This window comes from Barbus barbus, assembly GCF_936440315.1.
Source record: "Barbus barbus genome assembly, chromosome: 50".
NCBI lineage: Eukaryota > Metazoa > Chordata > Actinopteri > Cypriniformes > Cyprinidae > Barbus > Barbus barbus.
In genome coordinates, this window is record NC_136728.1 from 16924576 (window position 1) to 16948895 (window position 24320).

General features: G+C 36.8%; 1 protein-coding gene across 1 annotated transcript; it reads right to left on the reverse strand.

Moving 5' to 3' along the window:
• Positions 1–5247: 5247 nt before the first annotated feature.
• On the reverse strand, positions 5248–24153 carry LOC306867925 (mucin-2-like; the record flags this gene model as incomplete). Its single annotated transcript, XM_079413878.1, has 23 exons — positions 5248–5355; positions 11087–11209; positions 11924–12166; positions 12672–12776; positions 14840–14978; positions 15082–15242; positions 15382–15479; positions 15609–15649; positions 15757–16003; positions 17396–17525; positions 17641–17735; positions 18302–18470; positions 19561–19668; positions 19782–19920; positions 20008–20125; positions 20722–20847; positions 20982–21174; positions 22074–22153; positions 22256–22343; positions 22464–22578; positions 22688–22982; positions 23902–23967; positions 24060–24153. The coding sequence occupies 23 exons, from the start codon at positions 24151–24153 to the stop codon at positions 5248–5250; spliced, it is 3081 nt and encodes a 1026-aa protein (XP_079270004.1).
• Positions 24154–24320: the final 167 nt, after the last annotated feature.

Consider the following 24320-nt stretch of genomic DNA (forward strand, 5'->3'; position numbering starts at 1 on the left):
ATCTGATTTTGCTCATCAAAAATAGGCTTATCCTCTGGACATTTTGGATAACATCCTGCATAAATAAAAAAATAAGAGAGATTGCTATTATTTGAACTATTATACAAGTTATATTATTTTATTACCTTTAATATATTCAGTTGAATAATTTCACTTAATGACATACTTTATTATTAATAAAAAATGACAGTAAGAGTAGACAGGCAGGCACATTCTAAAATGCTTAACATGAAAAATTGTGAATTTGGCTTACTGTACAAAAACACGACAAAAAAGAACCTAATTTCCCTCAAACCCTGCTTGTTATAAATATTGCCTACTGCAAACCTGCCCTAATCCATATAATGCCATATTTGTCATGTTAGAGATATTAAATAGTAAACACCTTTCTATTGCTTAACATTAAACTTACACTTCACATTTATATCTGTTTTTATCCATCTAACGGTCAAACAATCAAATTATATGTATGCAGCAGGTTATTTATGGTGCTTTGATCCTTCAAAGCAAGTGCCTCAATACATTAAGCAACGTTAAAGGGATAGTTCACCCAAAAATTAAAATTCTGTCATTAATTGCTCACCCTCATGTCATTCCAAACCCCATAAGACCTTCATTCATCTTTGGAATATGAATTAAGATATTTTTGATGAAATCCATGAGCTTTCTGCCCCTCCATAGACATTCCTCTGATCATAAACAAGGTATAGCGCATGTGTATTCTACATCAGCAGCATCACACACATGGGTCAAGGTACTCTTATGAATGGTGGTGGACAGTGACGCAGAGGAGAAGAATAGCTAAATAAAGCCATTATTTTTGTTTTCTTAACACACAAAAAGTATTCTTGTAGCTTTGACAAATTACAGTTCAACCACTGATGTCACATGGACTATTTTAACAATGTCCTTACTACGTTTCTGGACCTGGGAACATTTTATTTACATTGCTGTCTCAAGATGGCGCCGAGTATGGCTGCTGTGGTGTGGAACGCTCCCGTACTTTTGTTGTTTTTGTTTGTTTGTTCTGTGTTTAGTCATTCTCCTACTGTCAGTTTTACCAGAGACAAACTACTGGACATAAGGCAACACACACCGGACAATTTTTTTCCGGTTTTTGATTATTCAGACGCTTTGTTGGATGTTTTGGTCGGAGGGGCAGCGGTCCTAGTCAAACGCGCGCTCAGACGGAAAAGAGGGAAGCGCGCCGGCGCGCTGGTTAAACTCCGCGAACGCGGCTTCCGAACTGCGCTCCCAAGCATTCATCTAGCGAATCTCCGATCCCTTCCTAACAAAATGGATGAACTACTTCTCCTCACCCACACAAATAAGGACTTTTCAAACTCTGCTGCATTGTGCTTCACTGAAACCTGGCTGAGTGAAAACATCCCGGATAACATGCTTCATTTGCCGGGATATCAGCTGTTCAGATCAGACCGCATCACGGAGCTAACGGGGAAAACGAGAGGTGGTGGACTATGTTTCTACATAAATGAAGGTTGGTGTTCAGATGTAACAACTCTGAAGAAGATGTGTTCTCCTAATTTGGAGGCCTTCTTCATAAACTGTAAGCCGTTCTATTCACCCCGGGAGTTTTCCTCCTTCATTCTCGTGAATGTGTACGTGCCTCCGGACGCGTGCGTGAGCGCCGCGATGCAACAGCTGGCTGAACAAATATCTGAAACAGAGCAAAGGTACCCGGACTCTTTTTTAATCAATCTTGGAGATTTTAATAAAGCAAATCTCTCCCGCGAACTGGCAAAATACAGACAGCACGTTACATGTCCCACCAGAGACAGTAATATATTGGATCATTGTTACACAATAATTAAGGATGCATATCACTCTGTCCCACGGGCAGCTCTGGGGCTCTCTGATCACTGTTTGGTTCATCTCATACCGACCTATAGGCAAAAACTCAAATCTTCTAAGCCCGTATTAAGAACTGTTAAAAGATGGACTAATGAAGCAGAGCAAGATTTAAAAGCTTGTTTTGACCTCACTGATTGGACTGTTTTTGAAGCCGCTGCCACCGATCTGGATGAACTCACAGAGACTGTAACATCATATATCAGTTTCTGTGAGGATATATGCATCCCCACCAGGACATTCTTATCATTCAATAATGATAAACCGTGGTTTACTGGGAAACTCAAACAGCTTCGTCAGGCCAAAGAGGACGCTTACAGAAGTGGGGATAAAATCTTGTATAACCAGGCCAGGAACAGACTAACAAAGGAGATCAGAGTAGCTAAAAAGAACTACTCTGAGAAGTTGAAAAAAGAACTTTCAGCCAACGATCCGGCGTCGGTATGGACTGGTCTGAGGAACATCACCATGTACAAGTCACCACCCCCACAGTCTGCAGAGAATCAACAACTGGCTGACGATCTCAATGTGTTTTACTGCAGATTTGAAAAGGCCAGATTGACACCCAGCACCCGCTCTGATCTGCACTTCACACATTCACCTTCACCCCCTGCAACCCCCCTTACTCCCTCCCCCACCATTCTACCTGCGTTTAAAGTCTGTGTAGAGGATGTGAACCGGGTCTTCAGAAAACAGAAATCTAGGAAAGCTTCAGGACCAGACGGTATTTCACCTGCCTGTCTAAAAGTCTGTGCTGACCAATTGGCCCCCATCTTTACACAAATCTTCAACAGATCTCTGGAGCTGTGTGAAGTTCCCCGCTGCTTCAAACGCTCCACCATCATTCCCGTCCCCAAAAAGCCCAAAATCACTGGACTTAATGACTACAGACCTGTCGCACTCACGTCTGTGGTCATGAAGTCACTTGAGAGACTGGTCCTGGCCTACCTGAAGGACATCACTAGACCCTTGCTGGATCCTCTTCAGTTTGCCTATAGAGCAAACAGGTCTGTGGATGACGCTGTCAATATGGGACTGCATTACATCCTGCAACACCTCGACAAACCTGGGAATTATGCAAGGATCTTATTTGTGGACTTCAGCTCGGCCTTCAATACCATCATACCTGACCTTCTCTCAGACAAACTGAGACAGCTCTCTGTGCCCTCCTCCATCTGTCAGTGGATCACCAGCTTCCTGACAGACAGGCAGCAGCTAGTGAGGCTGGGCAAACTCACATCCAGGACTCTCACCATCAGCACTGGCGCCCCTCAGGGTTGCGTTCTCTCCCCACTGCTCTTCTCCCTCTACACGAATGACTGCACATCAAAGGACCCCTCTGTCAAGCTCCTGAAGTTTGCGGACGACACTACAGTCATAGGCCTCATCAAGGACGGTGACGAGTCTGCTTACAGACAGGAAGTTGAGCAGCTGGCTGTCTGGTGCAGTCTTAACAACCTGGAGCTGAACACGCTCAAAACTGTGGAGATGATAGTGGACTTCAGGAGAAACCCCCATGCTCTCCCCCCACTCACCATCATGAACAGCACTGTGACTTCAGTAGAGTCATTCAGATTCCTGGGCACCACCATCTCTCAGGACCTGAAGTGGGACAATCACATTGACTCTATTGCGAAAAAGGCCCAGCAGAGGCTGTATTTCCTCCGCCAGCTAAGGAAGTTCAACCTGCCTCAGGAGCTGCTGAAACAGTTCTACTCTGCAATCATCGAGTCTGTCCTATGTTCTTCTATAACTGTTTGGTTTGGTTCAGCTACCAAAACAGACATCAGAAGACTACAACGGACAGTTAGGACTGCTGAGAGAATTATCGGTGCCCCTCTGCCCAGCCTCCAAGAACTTTACACCTCCAGAGTGAGGAAAAGGGCTAAGAAAGTCACTCTGGACCCCTCACACCCAGCTCACTCTCTCTTTGTACTGTTGCCCTCTGGCCGGCGCTACAGATCACTGAGCACCAGAACAGCCAGACACAAGAACAGTTTTTTCCCCCAGGCCGTATCCCACCTGAACAACACATAACACACCCCGGTACTGTACATCTGTAAATAACCCATCAAACCTTCATCTGTACATAGGACACATGCACATTCACAGTTCTGTCTATGGTCAAGTCTCTTTTCTGTATATTTTTATTTTTATTACTATTGTTATTCTTAATTATTGTATATTCTCTTCATTAGTGTTCTTTATCACCTTAATTATATGTTGTCTGCACTATGTTTGTACTTTCTGTACTGGTAGCTCATAACACCAAGACAAATTCCTTGTGTGTGCAAACACACTTGGCAATAAAGCTCTTTCTGATTCTGATTCTGATTCTGATTCTGATTCTGTCTATGGAGGGTCAGAAAGCTCTCGGATTTCATCAAAAATATCTTAATTTGTGTTTCGAAGATGAACGAAGGTCTTACAGGTTTGGAACGAAATGAGGGAGAGTTATTAATGACAGAATTTTTATTTTTGGATGAACTATCCCTTTAAGATTCCTTCCTGTGCACTATGCAAGTCAAAAACAAATAGATCCCTTTATAATCACTGACGCTATCTACACTGGATACAGTACACAAATTCAGTTCAGTTTTGGACATTCTGACATTTGAGTCTGCTGACAACAGGACAAACAGAAGAGTAAAAGATCTTTCATTTACTGATAAGCCTTCAAGGAGTCGTCCCTTAAAAATTGATAATTTCAGAAAGATGGTTGAGAATAATAATTTTTTGCAAATATATTTGCTTATTTATTTAGTGCAAAAAACATTAACATTTTAAGTGACCCTCAATGAACATATTAAAATAATTTTACAAATGACCCCATAACATTGCCTGAATTTGTATTATTTCACGGATTTGCGCTGCGCCAGCATCTTCACACACAGACGAAACTTACTAGAGAAGAGTGAAGTGTGACATAATATACCTCTGTAAATAAATACTATTTCAATTCAAGTCTCGCACACTTTAATGCCCTTTGTATGGAACATATATGCTCGTTTCAAACTGTAATCATGGCGGAATATCCTGTGATGTCCACTTCACAGAAATACATGAAATGTGCAGAGCAGGAGAGCGTGAGGACTGGGATTGGGAACTATAAGGAAACAGCAGTGAGAAGTAGTAGTTTGCCGGTACAGCACTCAAAACTTGGCATCTTGATGAATTAATTATTTTCTTATGTACAGACTGATTAGGTTGTGGTCCATTGGGGGGGACACACGTGAAAAAGCCAATTCACACCGCACAGACAAACACCAACAAACAAGTTGGCTCAAGTTGGCTGTTGGCTGAAAAATAGCTATCATATTCACACTGCCCCAATAAACACCAATAAACTTTGAGTCAAAGAGTCAAGTAACACTGTGTTTATACCGGACGCGCCGCATCCATTGTAGACAGAGTCACTGATAGAACCTCATTGTATATTGTCGCACCATGCCACTCGCGTCCGGTGTAGATGGTGTAGAACTCTAACTGGGTAAGAAATAGATGATCAAAATTTTACTGTTATTAACGTCTTTGCGTGTCATTCTTCGCCGGAAAGACGCCAAATAAAATGAAAGAGGCCGTGGTGGAAGCTTGCTTTAAGTGAAATATGTGCATCGTCATGGCGTGGCCACAACAGATTATGTTGTGGCCTCGTTTACACTGCAGGTCTTGATACTCAATTCCGATTTGTTGCCTATAGAGCAGGCATCCTCAAATCTGGCCCACTCCTGCAGAGTTTAGCTCTAACCCTAATCAAACACACCTGAGCATGCTAATCAGAGTCTTCAGGATCATTAGAAAATCACAGGTAGGTGAGTTTGATCAGGGTTGGAGCTAAACTCTGCAGCAGATTGGACCTCCAGGGAAAGATTTGAGGAACCCTGCTATGGAGAATGAGGAGTTACGTCACATTCTTTTCACTCCGCGTTGCATTTCGGGAAGGCGCCGCTATATTAGCAGGATACGCTGTCCGTTTCCATGGTTCAACAACAAATTCAACTAATTTTATTTGGGTTAAACCCCTTGAGATGCATCGCTCGCTGCTGCTTCAGCCGTCAAATGGTATTATCCAAATAAAAGTGTGTTCAACAAGCTGACAGAAGTCGATCAATTTCTTTGTTGGAAACTTTTAAATGACAAAGTATAATTGTTAATTTTTCCATGGCCACAGAGGAGAATCAGAGATTGTGGGTCACATTCAGAGAGTCACAAACTTGCTGTATTTTTATATTTTAAGTCAACAAATGGCAAGCAAAATCTAATCCCTAGGAGCTCGTGAACTGTTTTATAGCATTTTAAAATGCTGGTTTAATGTACTAAAACAGTGATGCTAAAAGACATGCAGGTGAGCCAGAATATTAACGTGACATGTTTAAACAAAGCGTTTTCCTCCCTTTAGAAAACCGTAAAGTAGAAAATGCTTATGGATTAATACAGTGATATTTAATATTCATATTTTGGGCTCATCTGCTTTTTTGCACATATTATGATTTATTAGAAAGGTGTGTACAGAATGTGGCCTTTTATTATCACTTTGCATTCACATTCTGAGCTGCGTATCTGCACATATTTGAAAGGCCCCTGTTCAAGCTGTGCTAATTCACAAGTCTAGTGAGAGTCATAGGTTTAATCAGGGAGTAACAGATTTACTATTCAACGTCTTCTCTGCGACCTGCTTCCTTTGGTGTTTTTACACAGAAAAAAAGGTGAAAAAACATTCTGTTTTATCCAGTTTTCTCTCAGAACGATGAGTTACTATTGCAATTCTCGATGCAGCATGATTGACATACAATGATGACATTTTTCACAATCACGACAAAAATAAAATCAAATATTGCCCTAAACTCAATAGCGGAAAGGCAGCACTATCCTGCAAGTATAGCGGATAAACAAAGCGGTTTCCCAGAACTCAACGCGGCGTTACGTCACATTCTCATTCTCTATATCCGATTTATTTTTGGCTGTCCATTTACATGTTCTTTCAATTGTGACCCATATCCGATTCATGTGTTTACACTTGCCATACCATCTGAAACATCCCACATGCACACATGCTTCCTCCTGAGAATAATGTGACCTGTGCTGACAAAACGAGTCGAGCAAATTTAAAAATAAATTTGTTATTTTTATTTTCACATTCTCCATTAAAAGACCTTCAAAATGATGTATGATTTTTTTGGAATCGGACAAAAAATTATTGCTACACTCGTTTAAAGTCGATATAGAGTAAGCAAGGTTGATTATGAGAGAGATTAAAGTTTTCCTCCAGTTCTTTTCTTATTAATAATTAGGCTACCATATTAATAAAACCAATATAACTGTTTTTTTTTAATCTTTCCTATTATAAATATGAACAGATGGAAAAAAAACAATATAGGAACAAATAGCCTAGAAAGAAAGAAATAATGCATTACCTTTATCATTTTACATCTAAACAAAAGCATTCATATAGCCTATGAAAAACAAATTATCAAATGTAAAAATCACTTCAGTGTGTTCATTACAAATAAATTGATTATTAAAACTACAAAAGCAGTTAAATGAAGTGCTACGAGTGGTTCCCTCTTTTCGTTTATAGGCTATTGATAGATAACATTGAGACAGACGGCCTACTGTAATGCACGAATCATATAAAGTTACACATCAGATGTTTTTCCCCATCAGTTCCCCAAGCGTTCACTTAACACAGAACAGATTATGTTTGCGTGAATACTGAAATACTATAATTCTGTTTATTTATCGACATTGCGCACCATCAGCGCCGTTATGCACGCTCTTCAGATGACAATCAGCGCGAAAAGCGAGCGGAGAAAAGGTAATCCTCTCAGAAAATATACAATTAAAGATGCTTTTAGATGTTAATTACTAATTGTAGCATTGTGATTGCTAAACAAGGACTTAATGAACTCATTTTTGTGAAATCCTCAAATTTGACTAAAATCTAAATTTTTACCTTTTTTTTTTCTGTAGCGCAAAATTTTAATGTCGCAGTTTTAATGACGTACAGAACGATGCCTCAGAAAATCCGATCAGCCTGTTTACATGACTCGCTATCTCCGAATGCATGCGTTTTTTTCCTGTTTACACTGTCATAGAACAGATCCGATCTGTGTCACATATGAGCAAAAAATCGGAATTGGGTCACATATAACTGACAGAATAAACGGGGCCAGAGTTTGTTGACGTTTGTTGGAAAATCATTTCACACTGCTCAGATATTTCACGACCCAACAAACGCCGATTAAGCATGTTCAGTGGGGTGATAAACTCCAACCAATGGCAAAAACGCCAAAAAGGGTAACACACTGATTCAACAAACTCCAACAGACTAGTTTGTTGATTGTTTGTTGGCGTTTGTCTGTGCAGTGTGAATTGGCCTTTAAACTCAGAACACACCAAGCCAACGACAGTCGGCCATCGGGCAGTTTTTGTACGCCGGCCGACTAAGTTTTCTTAGTGTATTCTGCACCGTCAGCTGAAGTTGGTCCTCATCAGCTTTTTTTCGGCCAATTCGACATGTTGAATCTGTGTCAGAGGTGGTCGGCCAGTTGGCCATCTGACTATTCTGATTGGCTGCTCAGCTGGCGAACCAGTGCACGAGACTACTGCCACCTGCTGCTTTCTTCTTACGCAGGCACAGAACGGACGTGCTTGGTCTGACCCCGCAGTCAGTCGTCGCCACTAGTTCGGCGTCGGCTTGGTGTGTTCAGGGCTTTAGACAACAGCCTGTAAGACGCTACCAACAAATGCACTGAGCAGCGCTGTCATCGGAAATTACCCTTAACAGGTGAAAGGATAATACAACAAAGAGCCTATCGCTTTCCTCAGTGGACATTCAAACTAATGTTTAATTGGGAGTATGAGATTGATCTGAAGAATGAATGCTGTATCAGATGCAGGTAATCACACTCGCTCAGTCCATCTCTCTCTCATAATACTCTACTACACATAATACACTGCTTTTAATATAGTAATACAATAAGCTTTTAATGGAGCAATTCAATGTTCCTTCATTACTAGTTATAAAGTGAGGGTTTCGAATTAGTGACAGAGGCTTGGGCTGAGCTGTTAAACTGTCAAACTTAGATTTGAATCCGTGGTGGAAGCAAGTAGTCCTGCACAAAAGAGTGTTTTTAGGTAACACTTTAGAATACTGTTCCATCGTTAATGAATAACTAGACAGGAGCAAATGACTAATGCATTATTAACATTGTAGTAAATCCCATTACCTAACAAGAAACTCTGATTAATGATTTAGTAAGTAATAGCGCTCAGTTAGTTCGCTATTAGCTAATCAATAGCTAACAATAACAATTGTTTTTTCATATATCCTGGAGAACTAAGAACTACTATATACAGCTTCATAATTAATGTGAATTATGCATAATGATTAATTAATTCTAAAATGAAGATCAAGGTAACCCACTAAAGTGAAAATCATCATAACACCCTAATATTGACTGACATCATTGTAAGCTTTTGAGATATATGTAAGGTTTTGGATAGTAATGACTCAAGTGTTACTACATCCTTCTGTAGAAACTATTAATTATTTGGATCAGTATTCAAAAAGTGAAGATCACGGTAACCCACTAGTAATTATTTAAGTGTTACCAAATCTAGCAAAATGAATTACTAACCAGGACCTTACAAAAACCTTAAAAGTTTTCAGTGACTTCAGTAATTACTAGGGAGTTATCACGATCTTCACTTTAGAATACTGATCCAAAAAATTAATAGTTTCTACAGAAGGATGTAGTAACACCTGAATAACTACTATCCAGTATTTTACAAAACCCCCAAAAGCTTACAATGACTTTAGTCATTACTAGGGAGTTATCATGATCTTCACTATAGAATACCGATCCAAAAAATTAGTAATTCCTTTAGAAGGATGTAGCAACACCTGAATAACTACTATCCAGTATTTTACAAAACCCCCAAAAGCTTACAATGACTTTAGTCATTACTAGGGAGTTATCATGATCTTCACTATAGAATACCGATCCAAAAAATTAGTAATTCCTTTAGAAGGATGTAGCAACACCTGAATAACTACTATCCAATACTTTACAAAACCCCCAAAAACTTACAATGATTTTAGTCATTACTAGGGAGTTATCATGATCTTCACTATAGAATACTGATCCAAATAATTAGTTAATCCCTAGTTAATTAATTAGTTAAGAATTTGATAATACTTGAGTTGTTACTAGTGGGTTACAATCACCTTCACTTTAGAATTAATTATACATAATGTATTAACCTGTATACAGTAGTTCTTAGTAGTTATTAAGGAGGTATGAAAAAAATGATAGTTACTAATTAGCTAATAGTGAACTACCACATTCGACTAAGCACTATTACTTACAAATTCATTAATCAGAGATTCTTGTTAATTACTAATAGTTACTAGAGTGCTAATATTGCAATACGTATGTGCTCTTGTGTAGTGTCACCGGTTTTTAAAGACACTTTGTTGTTGTTTCTTATGTATTTACACACTCCTGCCGTTGAACTGTTGTATAAACGCAATATCACACTCGTAGTCGTGAGATATGGCTGTATGGGATCACAGCCGTGCCAATATACAGCAATATCTCACGACTTCGAGTGTGATATTGCTCATGCTCACACACACACACACACACACACACACACACACACACACACACACACACACACACACACATAAATATATATATATATATATATATATACACACACACATTTTTTATAATGCAAAATGCATCATAATTGCCATCAACTATTATTTAACTTCCAATATTATAAAATATAAAGATAGGATACTCTCTCCCAGTCAATGCAATGCATATTAACAGTGAGAAAATCAAAACTATTCAGCAGCCGGCAACAAACTACTCTAACTAACCTTCAAGAAGAGGAATTTCATTAGAACAGTTTCTGCAGGTGTTTATGCAGGGTTCTGCACAGGATGTATAGTGCCACACACATTCTTCTCCCGGGGGGTTGTAGTAGTCACAGAATAAAGCTGCAAAAACATTTCAGTATGACAATGTTATACATAGAACATTATGCAGATCTGTAAAATACCAATAGAAACAATCACGTTCCATTCAAAGTTCTATGATACGTTGCAATTCATGTTTATAGATAAAAGCACACAAAAAATACATTTTCTGTAGGATATTTGTGACTTACGGCAATTAACTGGGCTCCGCCATGTCACACAAACCCCCTTTTTACGACATTCGGCAGCATAAGCTTCCACTGCAGTACAGAAACAATCACATTCACCCACAGTGTCACATGTATAGGTATCCTTTACACAGGCATCATAGTATGGGCCAGAATCCACCTAGGATAAGAAAAACAAAAATATTTTACAGCTTCCATCATGTACTTCATGGCAAAGACAATTAGAGACAGTCTTTGCTTCCTCAAGGGGTCCCATCGTTACTTTTAGGAAATGAAATGAAATATACACTATTAAGCAACCTTTTAAGTTAAATTATATTTCATTCAGTTTATTTATAGAACTGTTTTCTGTGGCACTATCATCACAAAATGGAATGGTAAAAATAATTTTAAATAAGTTAAATAAATAATAAGTGGTTACATTTTATTTCTATAGTCCTTTAGACATTCTACTAACTATAAGTAACATTGTAACTACATGTCAACTAAATCTAATTAATTTGCAACTACATGTCTACTAACTCTCAGTAGGGTAGGTTTAGGGTTAGTAGAATAAGTTGACATACTTGCAAAGTTTCTCATAGTTAGTATGTTGTATGTTGTGGACCCATCAAAATAAAGTGTTAGAAGATATTAAGCAAACAGTCTACTAATACTCTAATGACTGCTAGTTGACATGTAGTTGCAAAGTTACTTAATGTTAGTAGAATGACTAAAGTGGACTATCAAAATAAAGTGTTATCTAATAAGTTTAGCAAACTGTTGCAAAATTTCTGCTGTCTGTCTCTGGTCAGATGAAAGTGCTTGAACATTGAAAAATAATAAATCTTTAACAAATCACCTGTATTCTGAAAATGTTAATACTGATACTTACAGATGCATGACATTTCTCAAAGACATCATTTTTAATAATCTTGCATCGTTTTTCAGCCAGGGATAACCGATGTGGATTTAGCTGATGTGTACAAGAGTCCATGTTTGTGTTATCTTGGCATTTGGGATCCACCTTCCAGCTATTCCCAAAGTCCTCTGGATCTGTTACCACTTCTCCATTGTGCTTCACAAAGTCATTGTTTGCATTATCATCAAAGTTTCCACACAGTCCACACACTTTGCCCTGCCACAGAGATAGAGACGTAGACATTAAGGTAAGTGGATGAACAGGAAGGTGTAAAATATGGTTTGGTGTAATGCTTACCTTAAATTTGGGATGGAGTTGGACCATCAGACTTGTTTTATTGTCCCAGATTAAGTTCAAAAGACCTTCGACCTCAGTAATAATGTATACCCCAGCAGTATAGATTTGATATTGGCCATAAGTACTGTTGCTTTCAACAACTTTGACTCCATCCTCTGACAAATGTATGCTGTATTGCTGCAGGATTTGAATAGTGAGTAGTAAAACATTCTCCATTAATTCAACATGTGTAATTGAATATATTTCTTTTTTTATTAATGAAATTATCACAAAGGACAAAAATATGTACAGATTTTGCATTAAATTTTTTTAAGCATTTACCCTCATTATATAAATGATACACATTTGTGATTTTGTTGTTCCACATTTTACACATTTTCTAATACTACATTCATGCTTAGTTTGAGCTATGAAATAAACTCACCCCAAATAAGAGACTGAGAGACTTGTACATGTTGTTGGTGGTCTTACTGAGTTTGTTCTCTGCGACAAGGCTAAAGGAGAGAGCCTGGTTCATGTTGCAATAATCCTAGGGGGGTTACAAACAGTAACTTGTCAGGCAGTGAAGAAGTTGCCTTAGAGAGGTGAATTCATAAAACAGTTTTTGCAAGTGGAAATATATGTTCAGTGCATTCTTATAAGGCAGTGGCTATTTGCACTCAGTGTAAATAGCATTTTTTTTTTTTTAGCGATGGATGCTATTTACAATAAGTGCAAATAGCTATAGATTCTATTTACACAATGTTAAAATAGCAAGATTTTCTGCTATTTATACTACTTATTGCAAATAGTGGCAATTATCTGCACCTCAGTATTGTAGTACATTATAAAACAGTATGCAATAATAACGTACTGAGTGCAAATTATAGTTTTAATTCAAATTATTAAATGGATGCCACCTTATTGGGATGATAAAGCCCTACCTACACCTACCCTAACCCTACCCGATACACTTATTTTCAAATTTTTGATTATTTCCTTCATTTTTATTTAAAACAAATGATTTTCTGATGCAATATGAGATTTGAAAAGGGAGAAAAAAAAGTTCGGCAAAAGCCAGGCTCTAACTCGGGTCGATCGCGTCAAAACGTCTTACCACCTGCGCCACTGAAACTAATGCTGAATTAGCGCCTGTTTTTTACTGGTGACTAACTCAATCACACGTTGGTGGGCGGAGTTAGTGTAAATAGCCTTTGCCAACAAGATGGACTATTTGCACTTAGTGTAAATAGACACTCTGTACTTTTAATTTTTCAGTTACCTTTTTTAGGACAACAAGGAAACACGTTTTAAAAAATGTTCTATTCTCAAATAACAAAAAGAAAAGCTACAACTTGATCTGAAGTAATTTCATTTTAAATAATTCATCACAGCCAGAGGAATACCAATGGTGGAAGTGTCACGATCTCAAGCTGGAGTGCCCATGAGCTTCGCTAAAGGGCACTCCATTCCAGACTCTTGCCACATTACCCCGGACTTTAGCCTGTAGCGTTTTCTAGTTTGCTAGTTTCCGTGTTTCCTGCTGGTGGACATTTCTGTGTCTAGTTGACAACAGGTTGATCAATGCTTCTCGTTGCAAATCTGATAAAATTCTGAAAAGTTATATATAAAAGTTATATAAAAATGTTGGAAATTATGCAAATATGAAAATAAAGTAATCATGGCAAACATTGCCTTCCAAAATGCACACTACAGTGCGTGCATAATTATTAGGAACGTTGATATTCTGGTGATATTTTTTTAACATGCACATTTGACCAATTCCAAACCACATCAATCTTAATAACTACTATTAATTTTGTATTTAATCATTTATAAGTGGTATATAATTGCCCATGAAGGCTGGAAGTGAAAAACTACTAATATTCAGGTGTGCATAATTATTAGGCACATTTTCTTTTACAGATCAAATGAGCCAAAAAAGAGATTTAACAGACTGAAAATTAAAAAATTATTAAATTCCCATGAGACAGATGCAATACTAATGCAATACTAGAATTTGCAACGTTAAGGCATGAACATTGGACAGCGAAATGCTCATTGGGTCAGCACGGTCAGAAAAAAAACAGATGGAGAAGAAAAGACACGTTAACTGCAAAATTAAGAATTAAGGTGAAGAATTAGGTGCGAAACCATCAGGAACTATTTAGTCTCCAGCGCCACCATTTTCGAGAACTGCAACCTGACACATAATATAATAAGAATAATATGCTGAAGTGATGTGAAATGCATGAAAAAAATATATTTTTTTTATAGGGTTTATAGACAGATAAGTTGTGAATGACTCTTGAAGGACTAGCATCACATCAGAATTTTCCAGCATTTCAGAATTTATCTTCCAGAATCTGGCAGTAAGTTTTGGGAGTTCATTTTTAGTCTATCTCCTATCCTGAAAAGTCTGTCTTACAGAGTTGGACTAAAAATTAAGATTCTGTGAGATCAATTCCTGAAAGAGTGGTACAAGAGGATGTGATGTTAGTCTTTAAAGAGTCAATCTCAACTTATCTGTCTATAAAGCCTATAAAAAAAACAGTCTTCATGTATTTAACCTAACCCTAACCCACTGAGTGACACAGACAAGGAAAAACATACATGGGCTATGGTGTGTTCACAGTCTCCATGGAAGTAATATCTCTTGCCATCAAAAGTCCTGAAATGACCTTCACCGTAGATGGTACAGGTGCCATAGCATGCCGTTTTAGTGCAAATCCACTTCCCAGCTATGCATTTGCTAAAATATCAAACACATATACATTTTTTTACCAAACAATTATCATCAACAATACACTCTAATAACATGGCTTATGTATGTAATGATTGGATGATTGGCTCACCAGTTGTTACAGTCCTGTTGAACTTCACTTCCAGGTAAATAGATGCCTCCATTATGGGTACATGGACATTCTTCCCTCTTTACACATGTGAAAGACCTACCTGTCTCATTAGCCAGAAAGCCATCCGGACACATACACCCTGATACACAACCTGTGCTCACCTACAGACAAAACAAACCAAAGAAGAACCAGCATTAGTGCAATATAGTGCAATCATGTCCCCTGCAAGAATGTTTTTACAAAATGTGCTATTTCATGTTATCGATGTATTATAATAAATGCTATATTATTATTACTCACACAACTGTTTGGGTCTTGTTTCTCACATGTCCTCTGACACTCTGTCCCTCTTATTCCAGGATTTAAACATTTGAAGAATGTCTTTGGAGCCACACAGTCTAAAACAGGACAGTACATTAACGAGTAGCAGAAAATTTGCACACATCATACCAATGTTGGCATGTCTCAGTAATGTCTCAAGTTTGAATTTGGCAGGTGGTGTTGAGAAAGAGGTATTTGCAGCTCACCTTCTTGACTGGAGCAGTGTAATTTGCCATGGTTGCATGTGCTGTAACATGACAAAACAAGGCAAGGAGATATCAAGAGTAACTATAGGGTTTTTATTATCAATAATAAATGAGTCAATAATATGGTATGTTGAACTACTATTTTTACCATTTAACACCATTATTGTAGAATATTCCTGAAGGATCTATGACCTTGTCACCATCATAACAAGGACACTGGTCAGCAGAAACACAGCTGCCTGCTTCATTGAGGTAGGTGCCCTCAGGACAGACACAGCCAAATACAGGTGTGAAGGAGCAATTGTAAGCATGTACACTGAGAGAGCGGCAGGTGCTGCCACAGCTGGTCACGCCATAAGAGTACTTCATGTTGCCTGAACACTCAGTCACTGAATCTACAGAATAACATACATTTGTAATGATTCATGGTTTAATTTCATGCCAAATCAATACAATGTGATTCAAATGCACATTAATAATATACAGTGGGGATCGAAAGTTTGGGAACCCCTTGCAGAATCTGTGAAAATGTGGATAATTTTACCAAAATAAGAGAGATCATACAAAATGCATGTTATTTTTTATTTAGTACTGTCCTGAGTAAGATATTTTCCATAAAAGATGTTTACATATAGTCCACAAGACAAACAAATAGCTGAAATTATTAAAATAACCTCATTCAAAAGTTTGGGAACCCTTGGTTCTTAATACTGTGTGTGGTTACCTGGATGATCTACGACTGTTTTTTTGTTTTGTGATGGTTGTTCATGAGTCCCTTGTTTGTTCTGAACAGTTCAACTGAGCACTGTTCTTCAGAAAAATCCTCCAGGTCCTGCAGAATCTTCAGTTTTCCAGCATCTTTTGCATATTTGAACTATTTCCAGCAGTAACTGTATGATTTTGAGATCCACCTTTTCACGCTGAGGATGATTGAGGGACTCAAACACAACAATTAAAAAAGGTTCAAACATTCACTGATGCTCCTGAAGGAAACACAATGCATTAGGAGCCGGGGGTGAAAACTTTTTGAATTTGAAGATCAAGGTAAATTGTACTTCATTTGTCTTCCAGGAAACATGCAAGTATCTTCTGTCACATCAGAAGGGCAGTACTAAATGGAAAAATATGATATTTCAACAAAATAAGAAAAATTTGGACATCTTCATCCTGTTCAAAAGTTTTCACCTCCCGGCTCTTAATGCATCGTGTTTCCTTCAGGAGCATCAGTGAATGTTTGAACCTTTTTTAATTGTTGTGTTTGAGTCCCTCAATCATCCTCAGCGTGAAAAGGTGGATCTCCAAATCATACAGTTACTGCTGGAAATAGTTCAAATATGCAAAAGATGCTGGAAAACTGAAGATTCTGCAGGACCTGGAGGATTTTTCTGAAGAACAGTGCTCAGTTGAACTGTTCAGAACAAACAAGGGACTCATGAACAACCATCACAAAACAAAAAAACAGTCGTAGATCATCCAGGTAACCACACACAGTATTAAGAACCAAGGGTTCCCAAACTTTTGAATGTGGTTATTTTAATAATTTCAGCTATTTTTTTGTCTTGTGGACTATATGTAAACATCTTTTATGGAAAATATCTTACTCAGGACAGTACTAAATAAAAAATAACATGCATTTTGTATGATCTCTCTTATTTTGGTAAAATTATCCACATTTTCACAGATTCTGCAAGGGGTTCCCAAACTTTCGCATGCCACTGTAATACTCACATTCACATTTACATTTCATAGCGTACATATAAACAAACAAATACTTATAAAGTTCTCACCACAGGGGTCAGAATCCATCCAGCCCTGGAGAATGACTCCTCTGGCAGCACAGGCATGGGCATAGTTGGACACGGCCGCACACATACACTTCCTAATATCTGCACATTTGCAGGTATCGTAGACACACCACTGCAGAGGATGAAACAGAAATAACATTAATAAAGGATAATCTTTAAATTTGTGTATCATATTTCATGTACCATTTAATTAAAATGAAAGGGTAGTTTTGTGCAAAAAGACTCACTTCATAGTAAATCTCAGGACGTATTTCTGAATGACATGGGGAAAAGACTCCATTTGGGTTTGTAAGACGGGAACACCAGTCTTTAGCCGTTTTCTCTGAATGAAAGAATAAAAACTTTCAGCACAACTAAGACAAAAAGTAGTAGGACCTTGTCCTCTAGTATTCCAAATAAAAGGGATTAAAAATATCAGGATGGGAAAACAAAACCTCTATTTATATTATGAACCATTCTTATATTCTCTCAAAATCCTTTTATCAGTGCATGTTGTATTAATGTTTATATAACTGTACCTGTGTTCGAAGCCACACTACAGGGATTATTTGGAAAAATTGTGTTTTTAACATCTGTACAACTGTAAATGTTTTTCTTCCATATGTTGGCAAAGGTTGTTGATGTGCCCTCTATAATTCCTGATTCCGTTTTAAAGTCATCTTTTTGGTTGTCATTAAAGTTGCCACACAGACCTGAAACAAGCAAGGTGTGGAATTAAAGGAAGTTAACATTTATACTGTTTTATTAATTGTATCTACAGTATATGATACATGCATTGTATGACAAGTCTTTTTTTAAAATCTGTGTGTAGTGGATAGAGTTATTACATACATTACTGGGGTCATTACAATCAAAATAACAAAATGATTTGATGTCTGCTTTACTAACCACTCATCTTCCCTTTCTCTTCAGTGCTGGCTACAATATACAACTGCATGACTGGAGCCAACTGGATCTCTAGACGAAGACTCTTCATATCAGCAATGATGAAAGAGGAAGTGGGCTGGAAGATGCTCACAGGACCTGGGACAAAGAAATTAAGTGGAATGTTCACTCGCTAAGAAAATCCCACAATGCACCACAAAAACTAGGGAGCATTGATTCTCACTATCTTCCCTTAACATAAATTATGTTACAATTTTCATGTGCAAATATCAAATTATCTGTTGTACTCTAATGTTAAATGAGTGTTTTGTGTTTGCTAGGGTCAACATACCTTTAATTACAGGAAGCAGATATGGACTGTTTTCATTCATTACGGATCCACTGGAGAAAAAATTTATCTGTTTTGTAACAACAACAACAAAATCTATTATTGTACTGTGATTATAATGAATAAACCTCAATGTATTTCTCAAATTTACAAAAGATACGTTTATATGCTAATATGAAGTTGATTATACAGGGATCGTTCACTTAAAAATATAATTCTTTCATCATCTCTTTTGACTGACTGACTTCCTCAGGACACAAAACGGAACTTTTTAAATAATTGTCAAATTTTTTTCATGCAATATTTTCAAGCTTAAAAATGAATGAATTAAAAATGTTTTTAAAAATAACATTTGACTTCTGAACTGCAAGTTTTCTGAAGCTATCTGACATTGTTCATTTTTTCTCTAGACAGCTGTTACTGGCTGTGATCGAACTATTGTGCAATTAGTCATTAGAACTTGAGAATCTAATCATTCTGGTTTGTGAATGATTCATTCAGACTGGTTTGTGCTCTAGATCAACAGATTCACTGAAAAGATCAAAGGAATTCAAAAATCTATGTCAGTGAATTACACAAATTAATTACACAAATAAAACCCCCTTCAATTAGAATGATTTCTGTAAATTCATAGAAAACTGTAAATATTTGTTGTACTAGCTGTTGTGTAATTAGGTGAACACAATAAAACCACAAAGGGTGAAATTCAGGTAAGGGTCAATTATGTTTAAGGAAGATTTTAACTGAAAAGTTGAAAATTTTTCCTCATATCAGAGCTGGCCTTTCTACTTTTTTTTAAATACGTTTTTGGATTGTCTTGTTTTCGTAAATTATTTCTTTTTAAATTTTGTATATAGTGTGACAACAAGTCTGACTATTACTTTGAGATAAACATTATTTAATTTGTTAGATATTAATATTAAACAGAGCTTACCGTGGTCCCTGAGATGACAAGGGTAACTGAATTTAGACATGTTTCTGTTTTGGCCTGATGACACTGTGCCAGATTTCCCACCACCGCAATATCACTGCCATTAGAGTGCTGAAAACAAACAAACAAAAAACAATTAAATTCAGATTTTAAATAATTGATCATTTAAGGGAGTATATTTTAGGGCAGGTTAATGTACATTTGTTATACTGACAGTCACAGACCTTAGTGAGGATGTAGTCACAGGCGCCATCAAAGGTAAATTTTTTTCCATCATAAGTGATGATATGAGACCCTCCCACAACAGAGCAGATTCCGGGACATTCCAGATCTATGCAGTTCCAGTGTCCAGCAGCACACCCACTGACACAGTATGGCAATAATGTTATCATGGGTATATTTTGTTAAATGTCTAGTGCATGTTTGTATGTTCTATTACAAATGACTCACCATGTTTTACAAGCTTGTGTGTATGACTCTCCTGATAGGTATATGTTGCCATTGTGCACACATGGACACTCATTCACAGGAATACAACCTTTCTTACCAATGTCATCCTCAACGTTGCCTTTACAAAAAGTAAGCAGAATGTTGTGTCATTTTTATTCAGTACTGTATGTTATAAACCAAACAGTTCTCATATTTAAGATTTACTTGCATCTAATGTAATACTTTAAGCATGGTAAGTTATTCTTGCAAGGAGAAGCTTCATTTGAAAATAGACCTATCAAGCGGTAATGCTTAGGTGCAAAAAAAAACTCCCACTAGGAGGCTCCTAGCATTAGGGGTGCACTGATACCAATATGGATACTTTTTTTATTGTAGCCTACTTGCTTAAAATGATACCTGTATTACCATAGCATTTGTAATTTTTTAAAAGATCTGGGCTGCTGCACGCTCAATCAACTTGATTTGCTTATCAGTTTGCACACATCAGCAGGCATGAATTTTGAATATTTAACATTATATTAATTAGATTCATGTACTTCATAGACATCCTTAATCTCTAATAACTCCAGTCTAAGCTCTGTTGTTGTTCTGTCTGGACAAAGGAATGTTCACACGCTGTGTGGTATCAGTATCGGAGCATTTTTATGAGTACGAGTACAGGAGAGCAGTATCGGGCCCACATCCCTACCTAGCATTTTGTAAATTGTTTCTCACCATTAGGGCAGAAACAGCCATCCACACAGTGTTCTGTACACAGTAGACTTGCATCTGGATCTGAGCAGGTGTTCTTGCATGGACTGCCACACTCCTGGTATTCCATGTTTAGAGGACATGTCCTTGCTGCTCCACAGAATAACACAGTGTGTCACAAAATGCACCATAATTGCTGGTCTAGAGCATTAAAATTAACTTATAAAACACTCCATCCATCATCATTTCATTTGTTTATATCAACTTCCAAATATAGTACTGACGGCAGAGTTGTTCTGTTCTCCATGTTCCTGGTATTCCTCCAGCATGTGTGCACTGTCGTGAAATCTCTGTGAGTGTGTTGCAGAGACAGTCGTGATTGCCGTAACACTGACACAGGTCGTCTACACAGGCTTTTTCAAATGAACTCATGTCCATCACCCTGTAACAGTCAGCAAACCCCGGACTGCTGAGATACTGCTGGCAAACACTTGTCTAGGAGATAAAAATAAAAAATATAATAATAATATATATATATATATATATATATATATATATTTATATATATATATATGTATGTATATGTATATACATATGTATATATATATATATATAGAGAGAGAGAGAGAGAGAGAGAGAGAGAGAGACATTTATTGTCAATAAAAATAAAATAAATATTTAACAAATGGACTCATGGCTATTTAATAATATAACAGTGTTGGGGTTGATTTAGGGGTAGGGCTTTATCACCCCAATATAAGGTGGCATCCATTAAGTAATTTTAAGAAATATGATCATTTACACTCAATAAGTTATTACTGCACACTGTTTTATAATTTACTACAATACTGAGGTGCAAATAAACATTATAAAAAATTAAATAGTATAAACAGCATCTACTGTTAACACGTATTGCAAAGAAAATGCAGCAATTTTTACACAGTGTAAATAGGATCTATTAGAATCTATCTATCTAATCATTATTTGCACTTTTTGTAAACAGAAGCTATCGCTATTTGCACTTAGTGCCATATTACACGTAATAGAACCATAACAAATTTGAAGAAATACTGAAACATATATAATATAAAAAACCAAAACAATTTATTTGTGTGTTTGCACACACTTGCCGAAAAAGTTAATACTAATTCTGATTCTGATAACTTGAAATAATAAATGAGAATTAAAAGCATATACTCTGTAATTCCAAACTATTTTCCACACAAAATGCATTAATGTTGTAATTAGTAATTTATATGAAATAATTAAAAAGAAACTTTATAAATATAATTTTTTTTTATAACTTTATAAAATAACTTTTATTTCTAGAAATCTTTTAAAATTGCAACAAATTGCATTTTTTTTTGTCATAATACCTGATTTTCGCAATGATCATTAAGCTGAGGATTGACTTTCCCACAGGATTCAGGCGAAGGCACCTTCCAGTTGGCCAGACCTATACATGTTTCAAATGGTCAGATATCAACAAAATATAATGTCATTAAAATATGAATTACTGAACTACTTTAGCAGGTGATTTTATCATAATGAGGTTTACCACTGTCAGTTGAATCATCGGCCTTGATGCCATTGAAGTTTCCACAGAGTCCACAGGTCTGGCCTCGGTAACTGTCAGAAAGTTCAATCTGGGGAACATCATATAAAAATATAAGATTATTACAGAATGGAGATTAGGCCTTTTTTGACCTACTGGGACACACATATACTATACAGTAATTGTATATTTGAACAGAGAAATAGCATACCAACAAAGATTGGTCCTTCTCAAAAAAGACAGTCACTGCATATTTTTTAGAGACCTTAACACTTGATGCACTCAGCTCGACTGCAATTTCATTCTTAGAGGTTGAATTATACAACCTGTTAAAGCAAGTTGAAAAAAAAAGGTCAACATTCAACAAAAGAAAATGTTTTTAAGAAAAATCTTGGACATTTGGATGCAGTCTTGAGTGAATAAAAATAAACTCACACTTCACCGTCCATGATGATGTCATTGTTGGTGAGTTCAATGACTGTCCCCTGCAGATTTATTGTGATTTTGCTGAAAATAATTGAGCCATTTTCAGTCTTTCTTTGCATTTGGATGTTAAAATCGGATGTTGTGCTGTGACACATCACCGCCAGAATGTAGTTGCACGTGTCTGGCGCTTGAAAGAAATGACCATCGAAGGTCTTGAAGTGGAAATTTCCCCATGTGCTGCAGATCATGGACTGATGATCAGGATTTGTTTCTGCTAAACCAAGAGAGAGAATAGATATTAACCCTAAAAATGGCAAGACCATAAAGAGACATCAGAAAATTAATTTATTGCTATTTTCCATCTTATTGGGACACAAATAATACAACTTGATCATTTTTTTTTTTCTTTCAAAACATGACTTTTCATTTTGATTTTAATGTTTGTATCCCACCTGATACGTTGCCAGTTTTGGGTTAATAATATATCTGTACTAGCACTCAAAAATCAGTTCAAATAAAAAAAAAAAAAAAAAAAGCTATGACTTCATACCTCTAGTTACCATCACAGTTTTCATGCTGGGAGGGAACACTTAAAAAGAAGACGAGGAAGAGTTAAATCATGTTTTTAAGACAAATGAATGTAAAATTTTAATTCTTTGTAAATCAATCCAATTAGTAGTGGGGCTAAATGTTTAATAATGTTAGGTGCAATTAATACATTTAAACATAATAAATGCTATTTATTAACAAAGTAAACCAAATTAATGTGGATTAAACATTTTCCCCCGGTTTCACAGACAAGGCTTAAACCTAGTCCCAGACTAAAATGTAAATCTTAGCTGTTTCAGCTGAAATAAACTTGCACTGACTGATCTTAAAATATATCGGTGCCTTTGTTTTGTCTCAACATGCACCCCAGTAATGTTTTTTTTCTAAGCATGTATATAAAAATTACTTAAATGTCCTAATTAAACAATGGCTTAATCCTGGTTTAGTCTAAGCCCTGTCTGTGAAACCAGGTGATAGTTTACTAACTTTGAAATAATATTTGTGTAATGATGCCTTTTATTATTATGATTAGTCTAATAAACACACGTTCCCCTAAATTTATCCAAGAAATTAATGTGCTATTTTCCCCAGCACTACAATTAATAAAAAAGTCTTTACATTGACTCCCCTAATTAATACCTGTAACACACAACACATAAAAAGGAAATATTTACCAGCTGCTGTTGTCATGACGTCCACTACAGAATCTGTTATGCCTTCCATTTGATTTCCCATATAGTCTATAAACATAAAAAACAGAGATACACATTTACAATCATTTTTAGTATCGTGAGATGAGAACAGAAATTATTTCTTTTTTTAGTCAGCTAACCTGCTTGCACCGACTGCAGCCCCATCAGCAGGACGACCCATCTCAGCATCCATATCTGGGACATCCTCACAGTCCCCATGGAGATAACATCCATCCTCAAGAGCTAATGTCAACTATCGGCCAGAACTTGATCTTTTATAGTGAATATTAGATTTCATTGGAAGAATGTAATTAGAGCTCACAGGGTGGAACCTATATTATGCATTACAATGGGATTCTATCTTTTAATCAAATGGATATTTAATGTTCTATAATTTTATT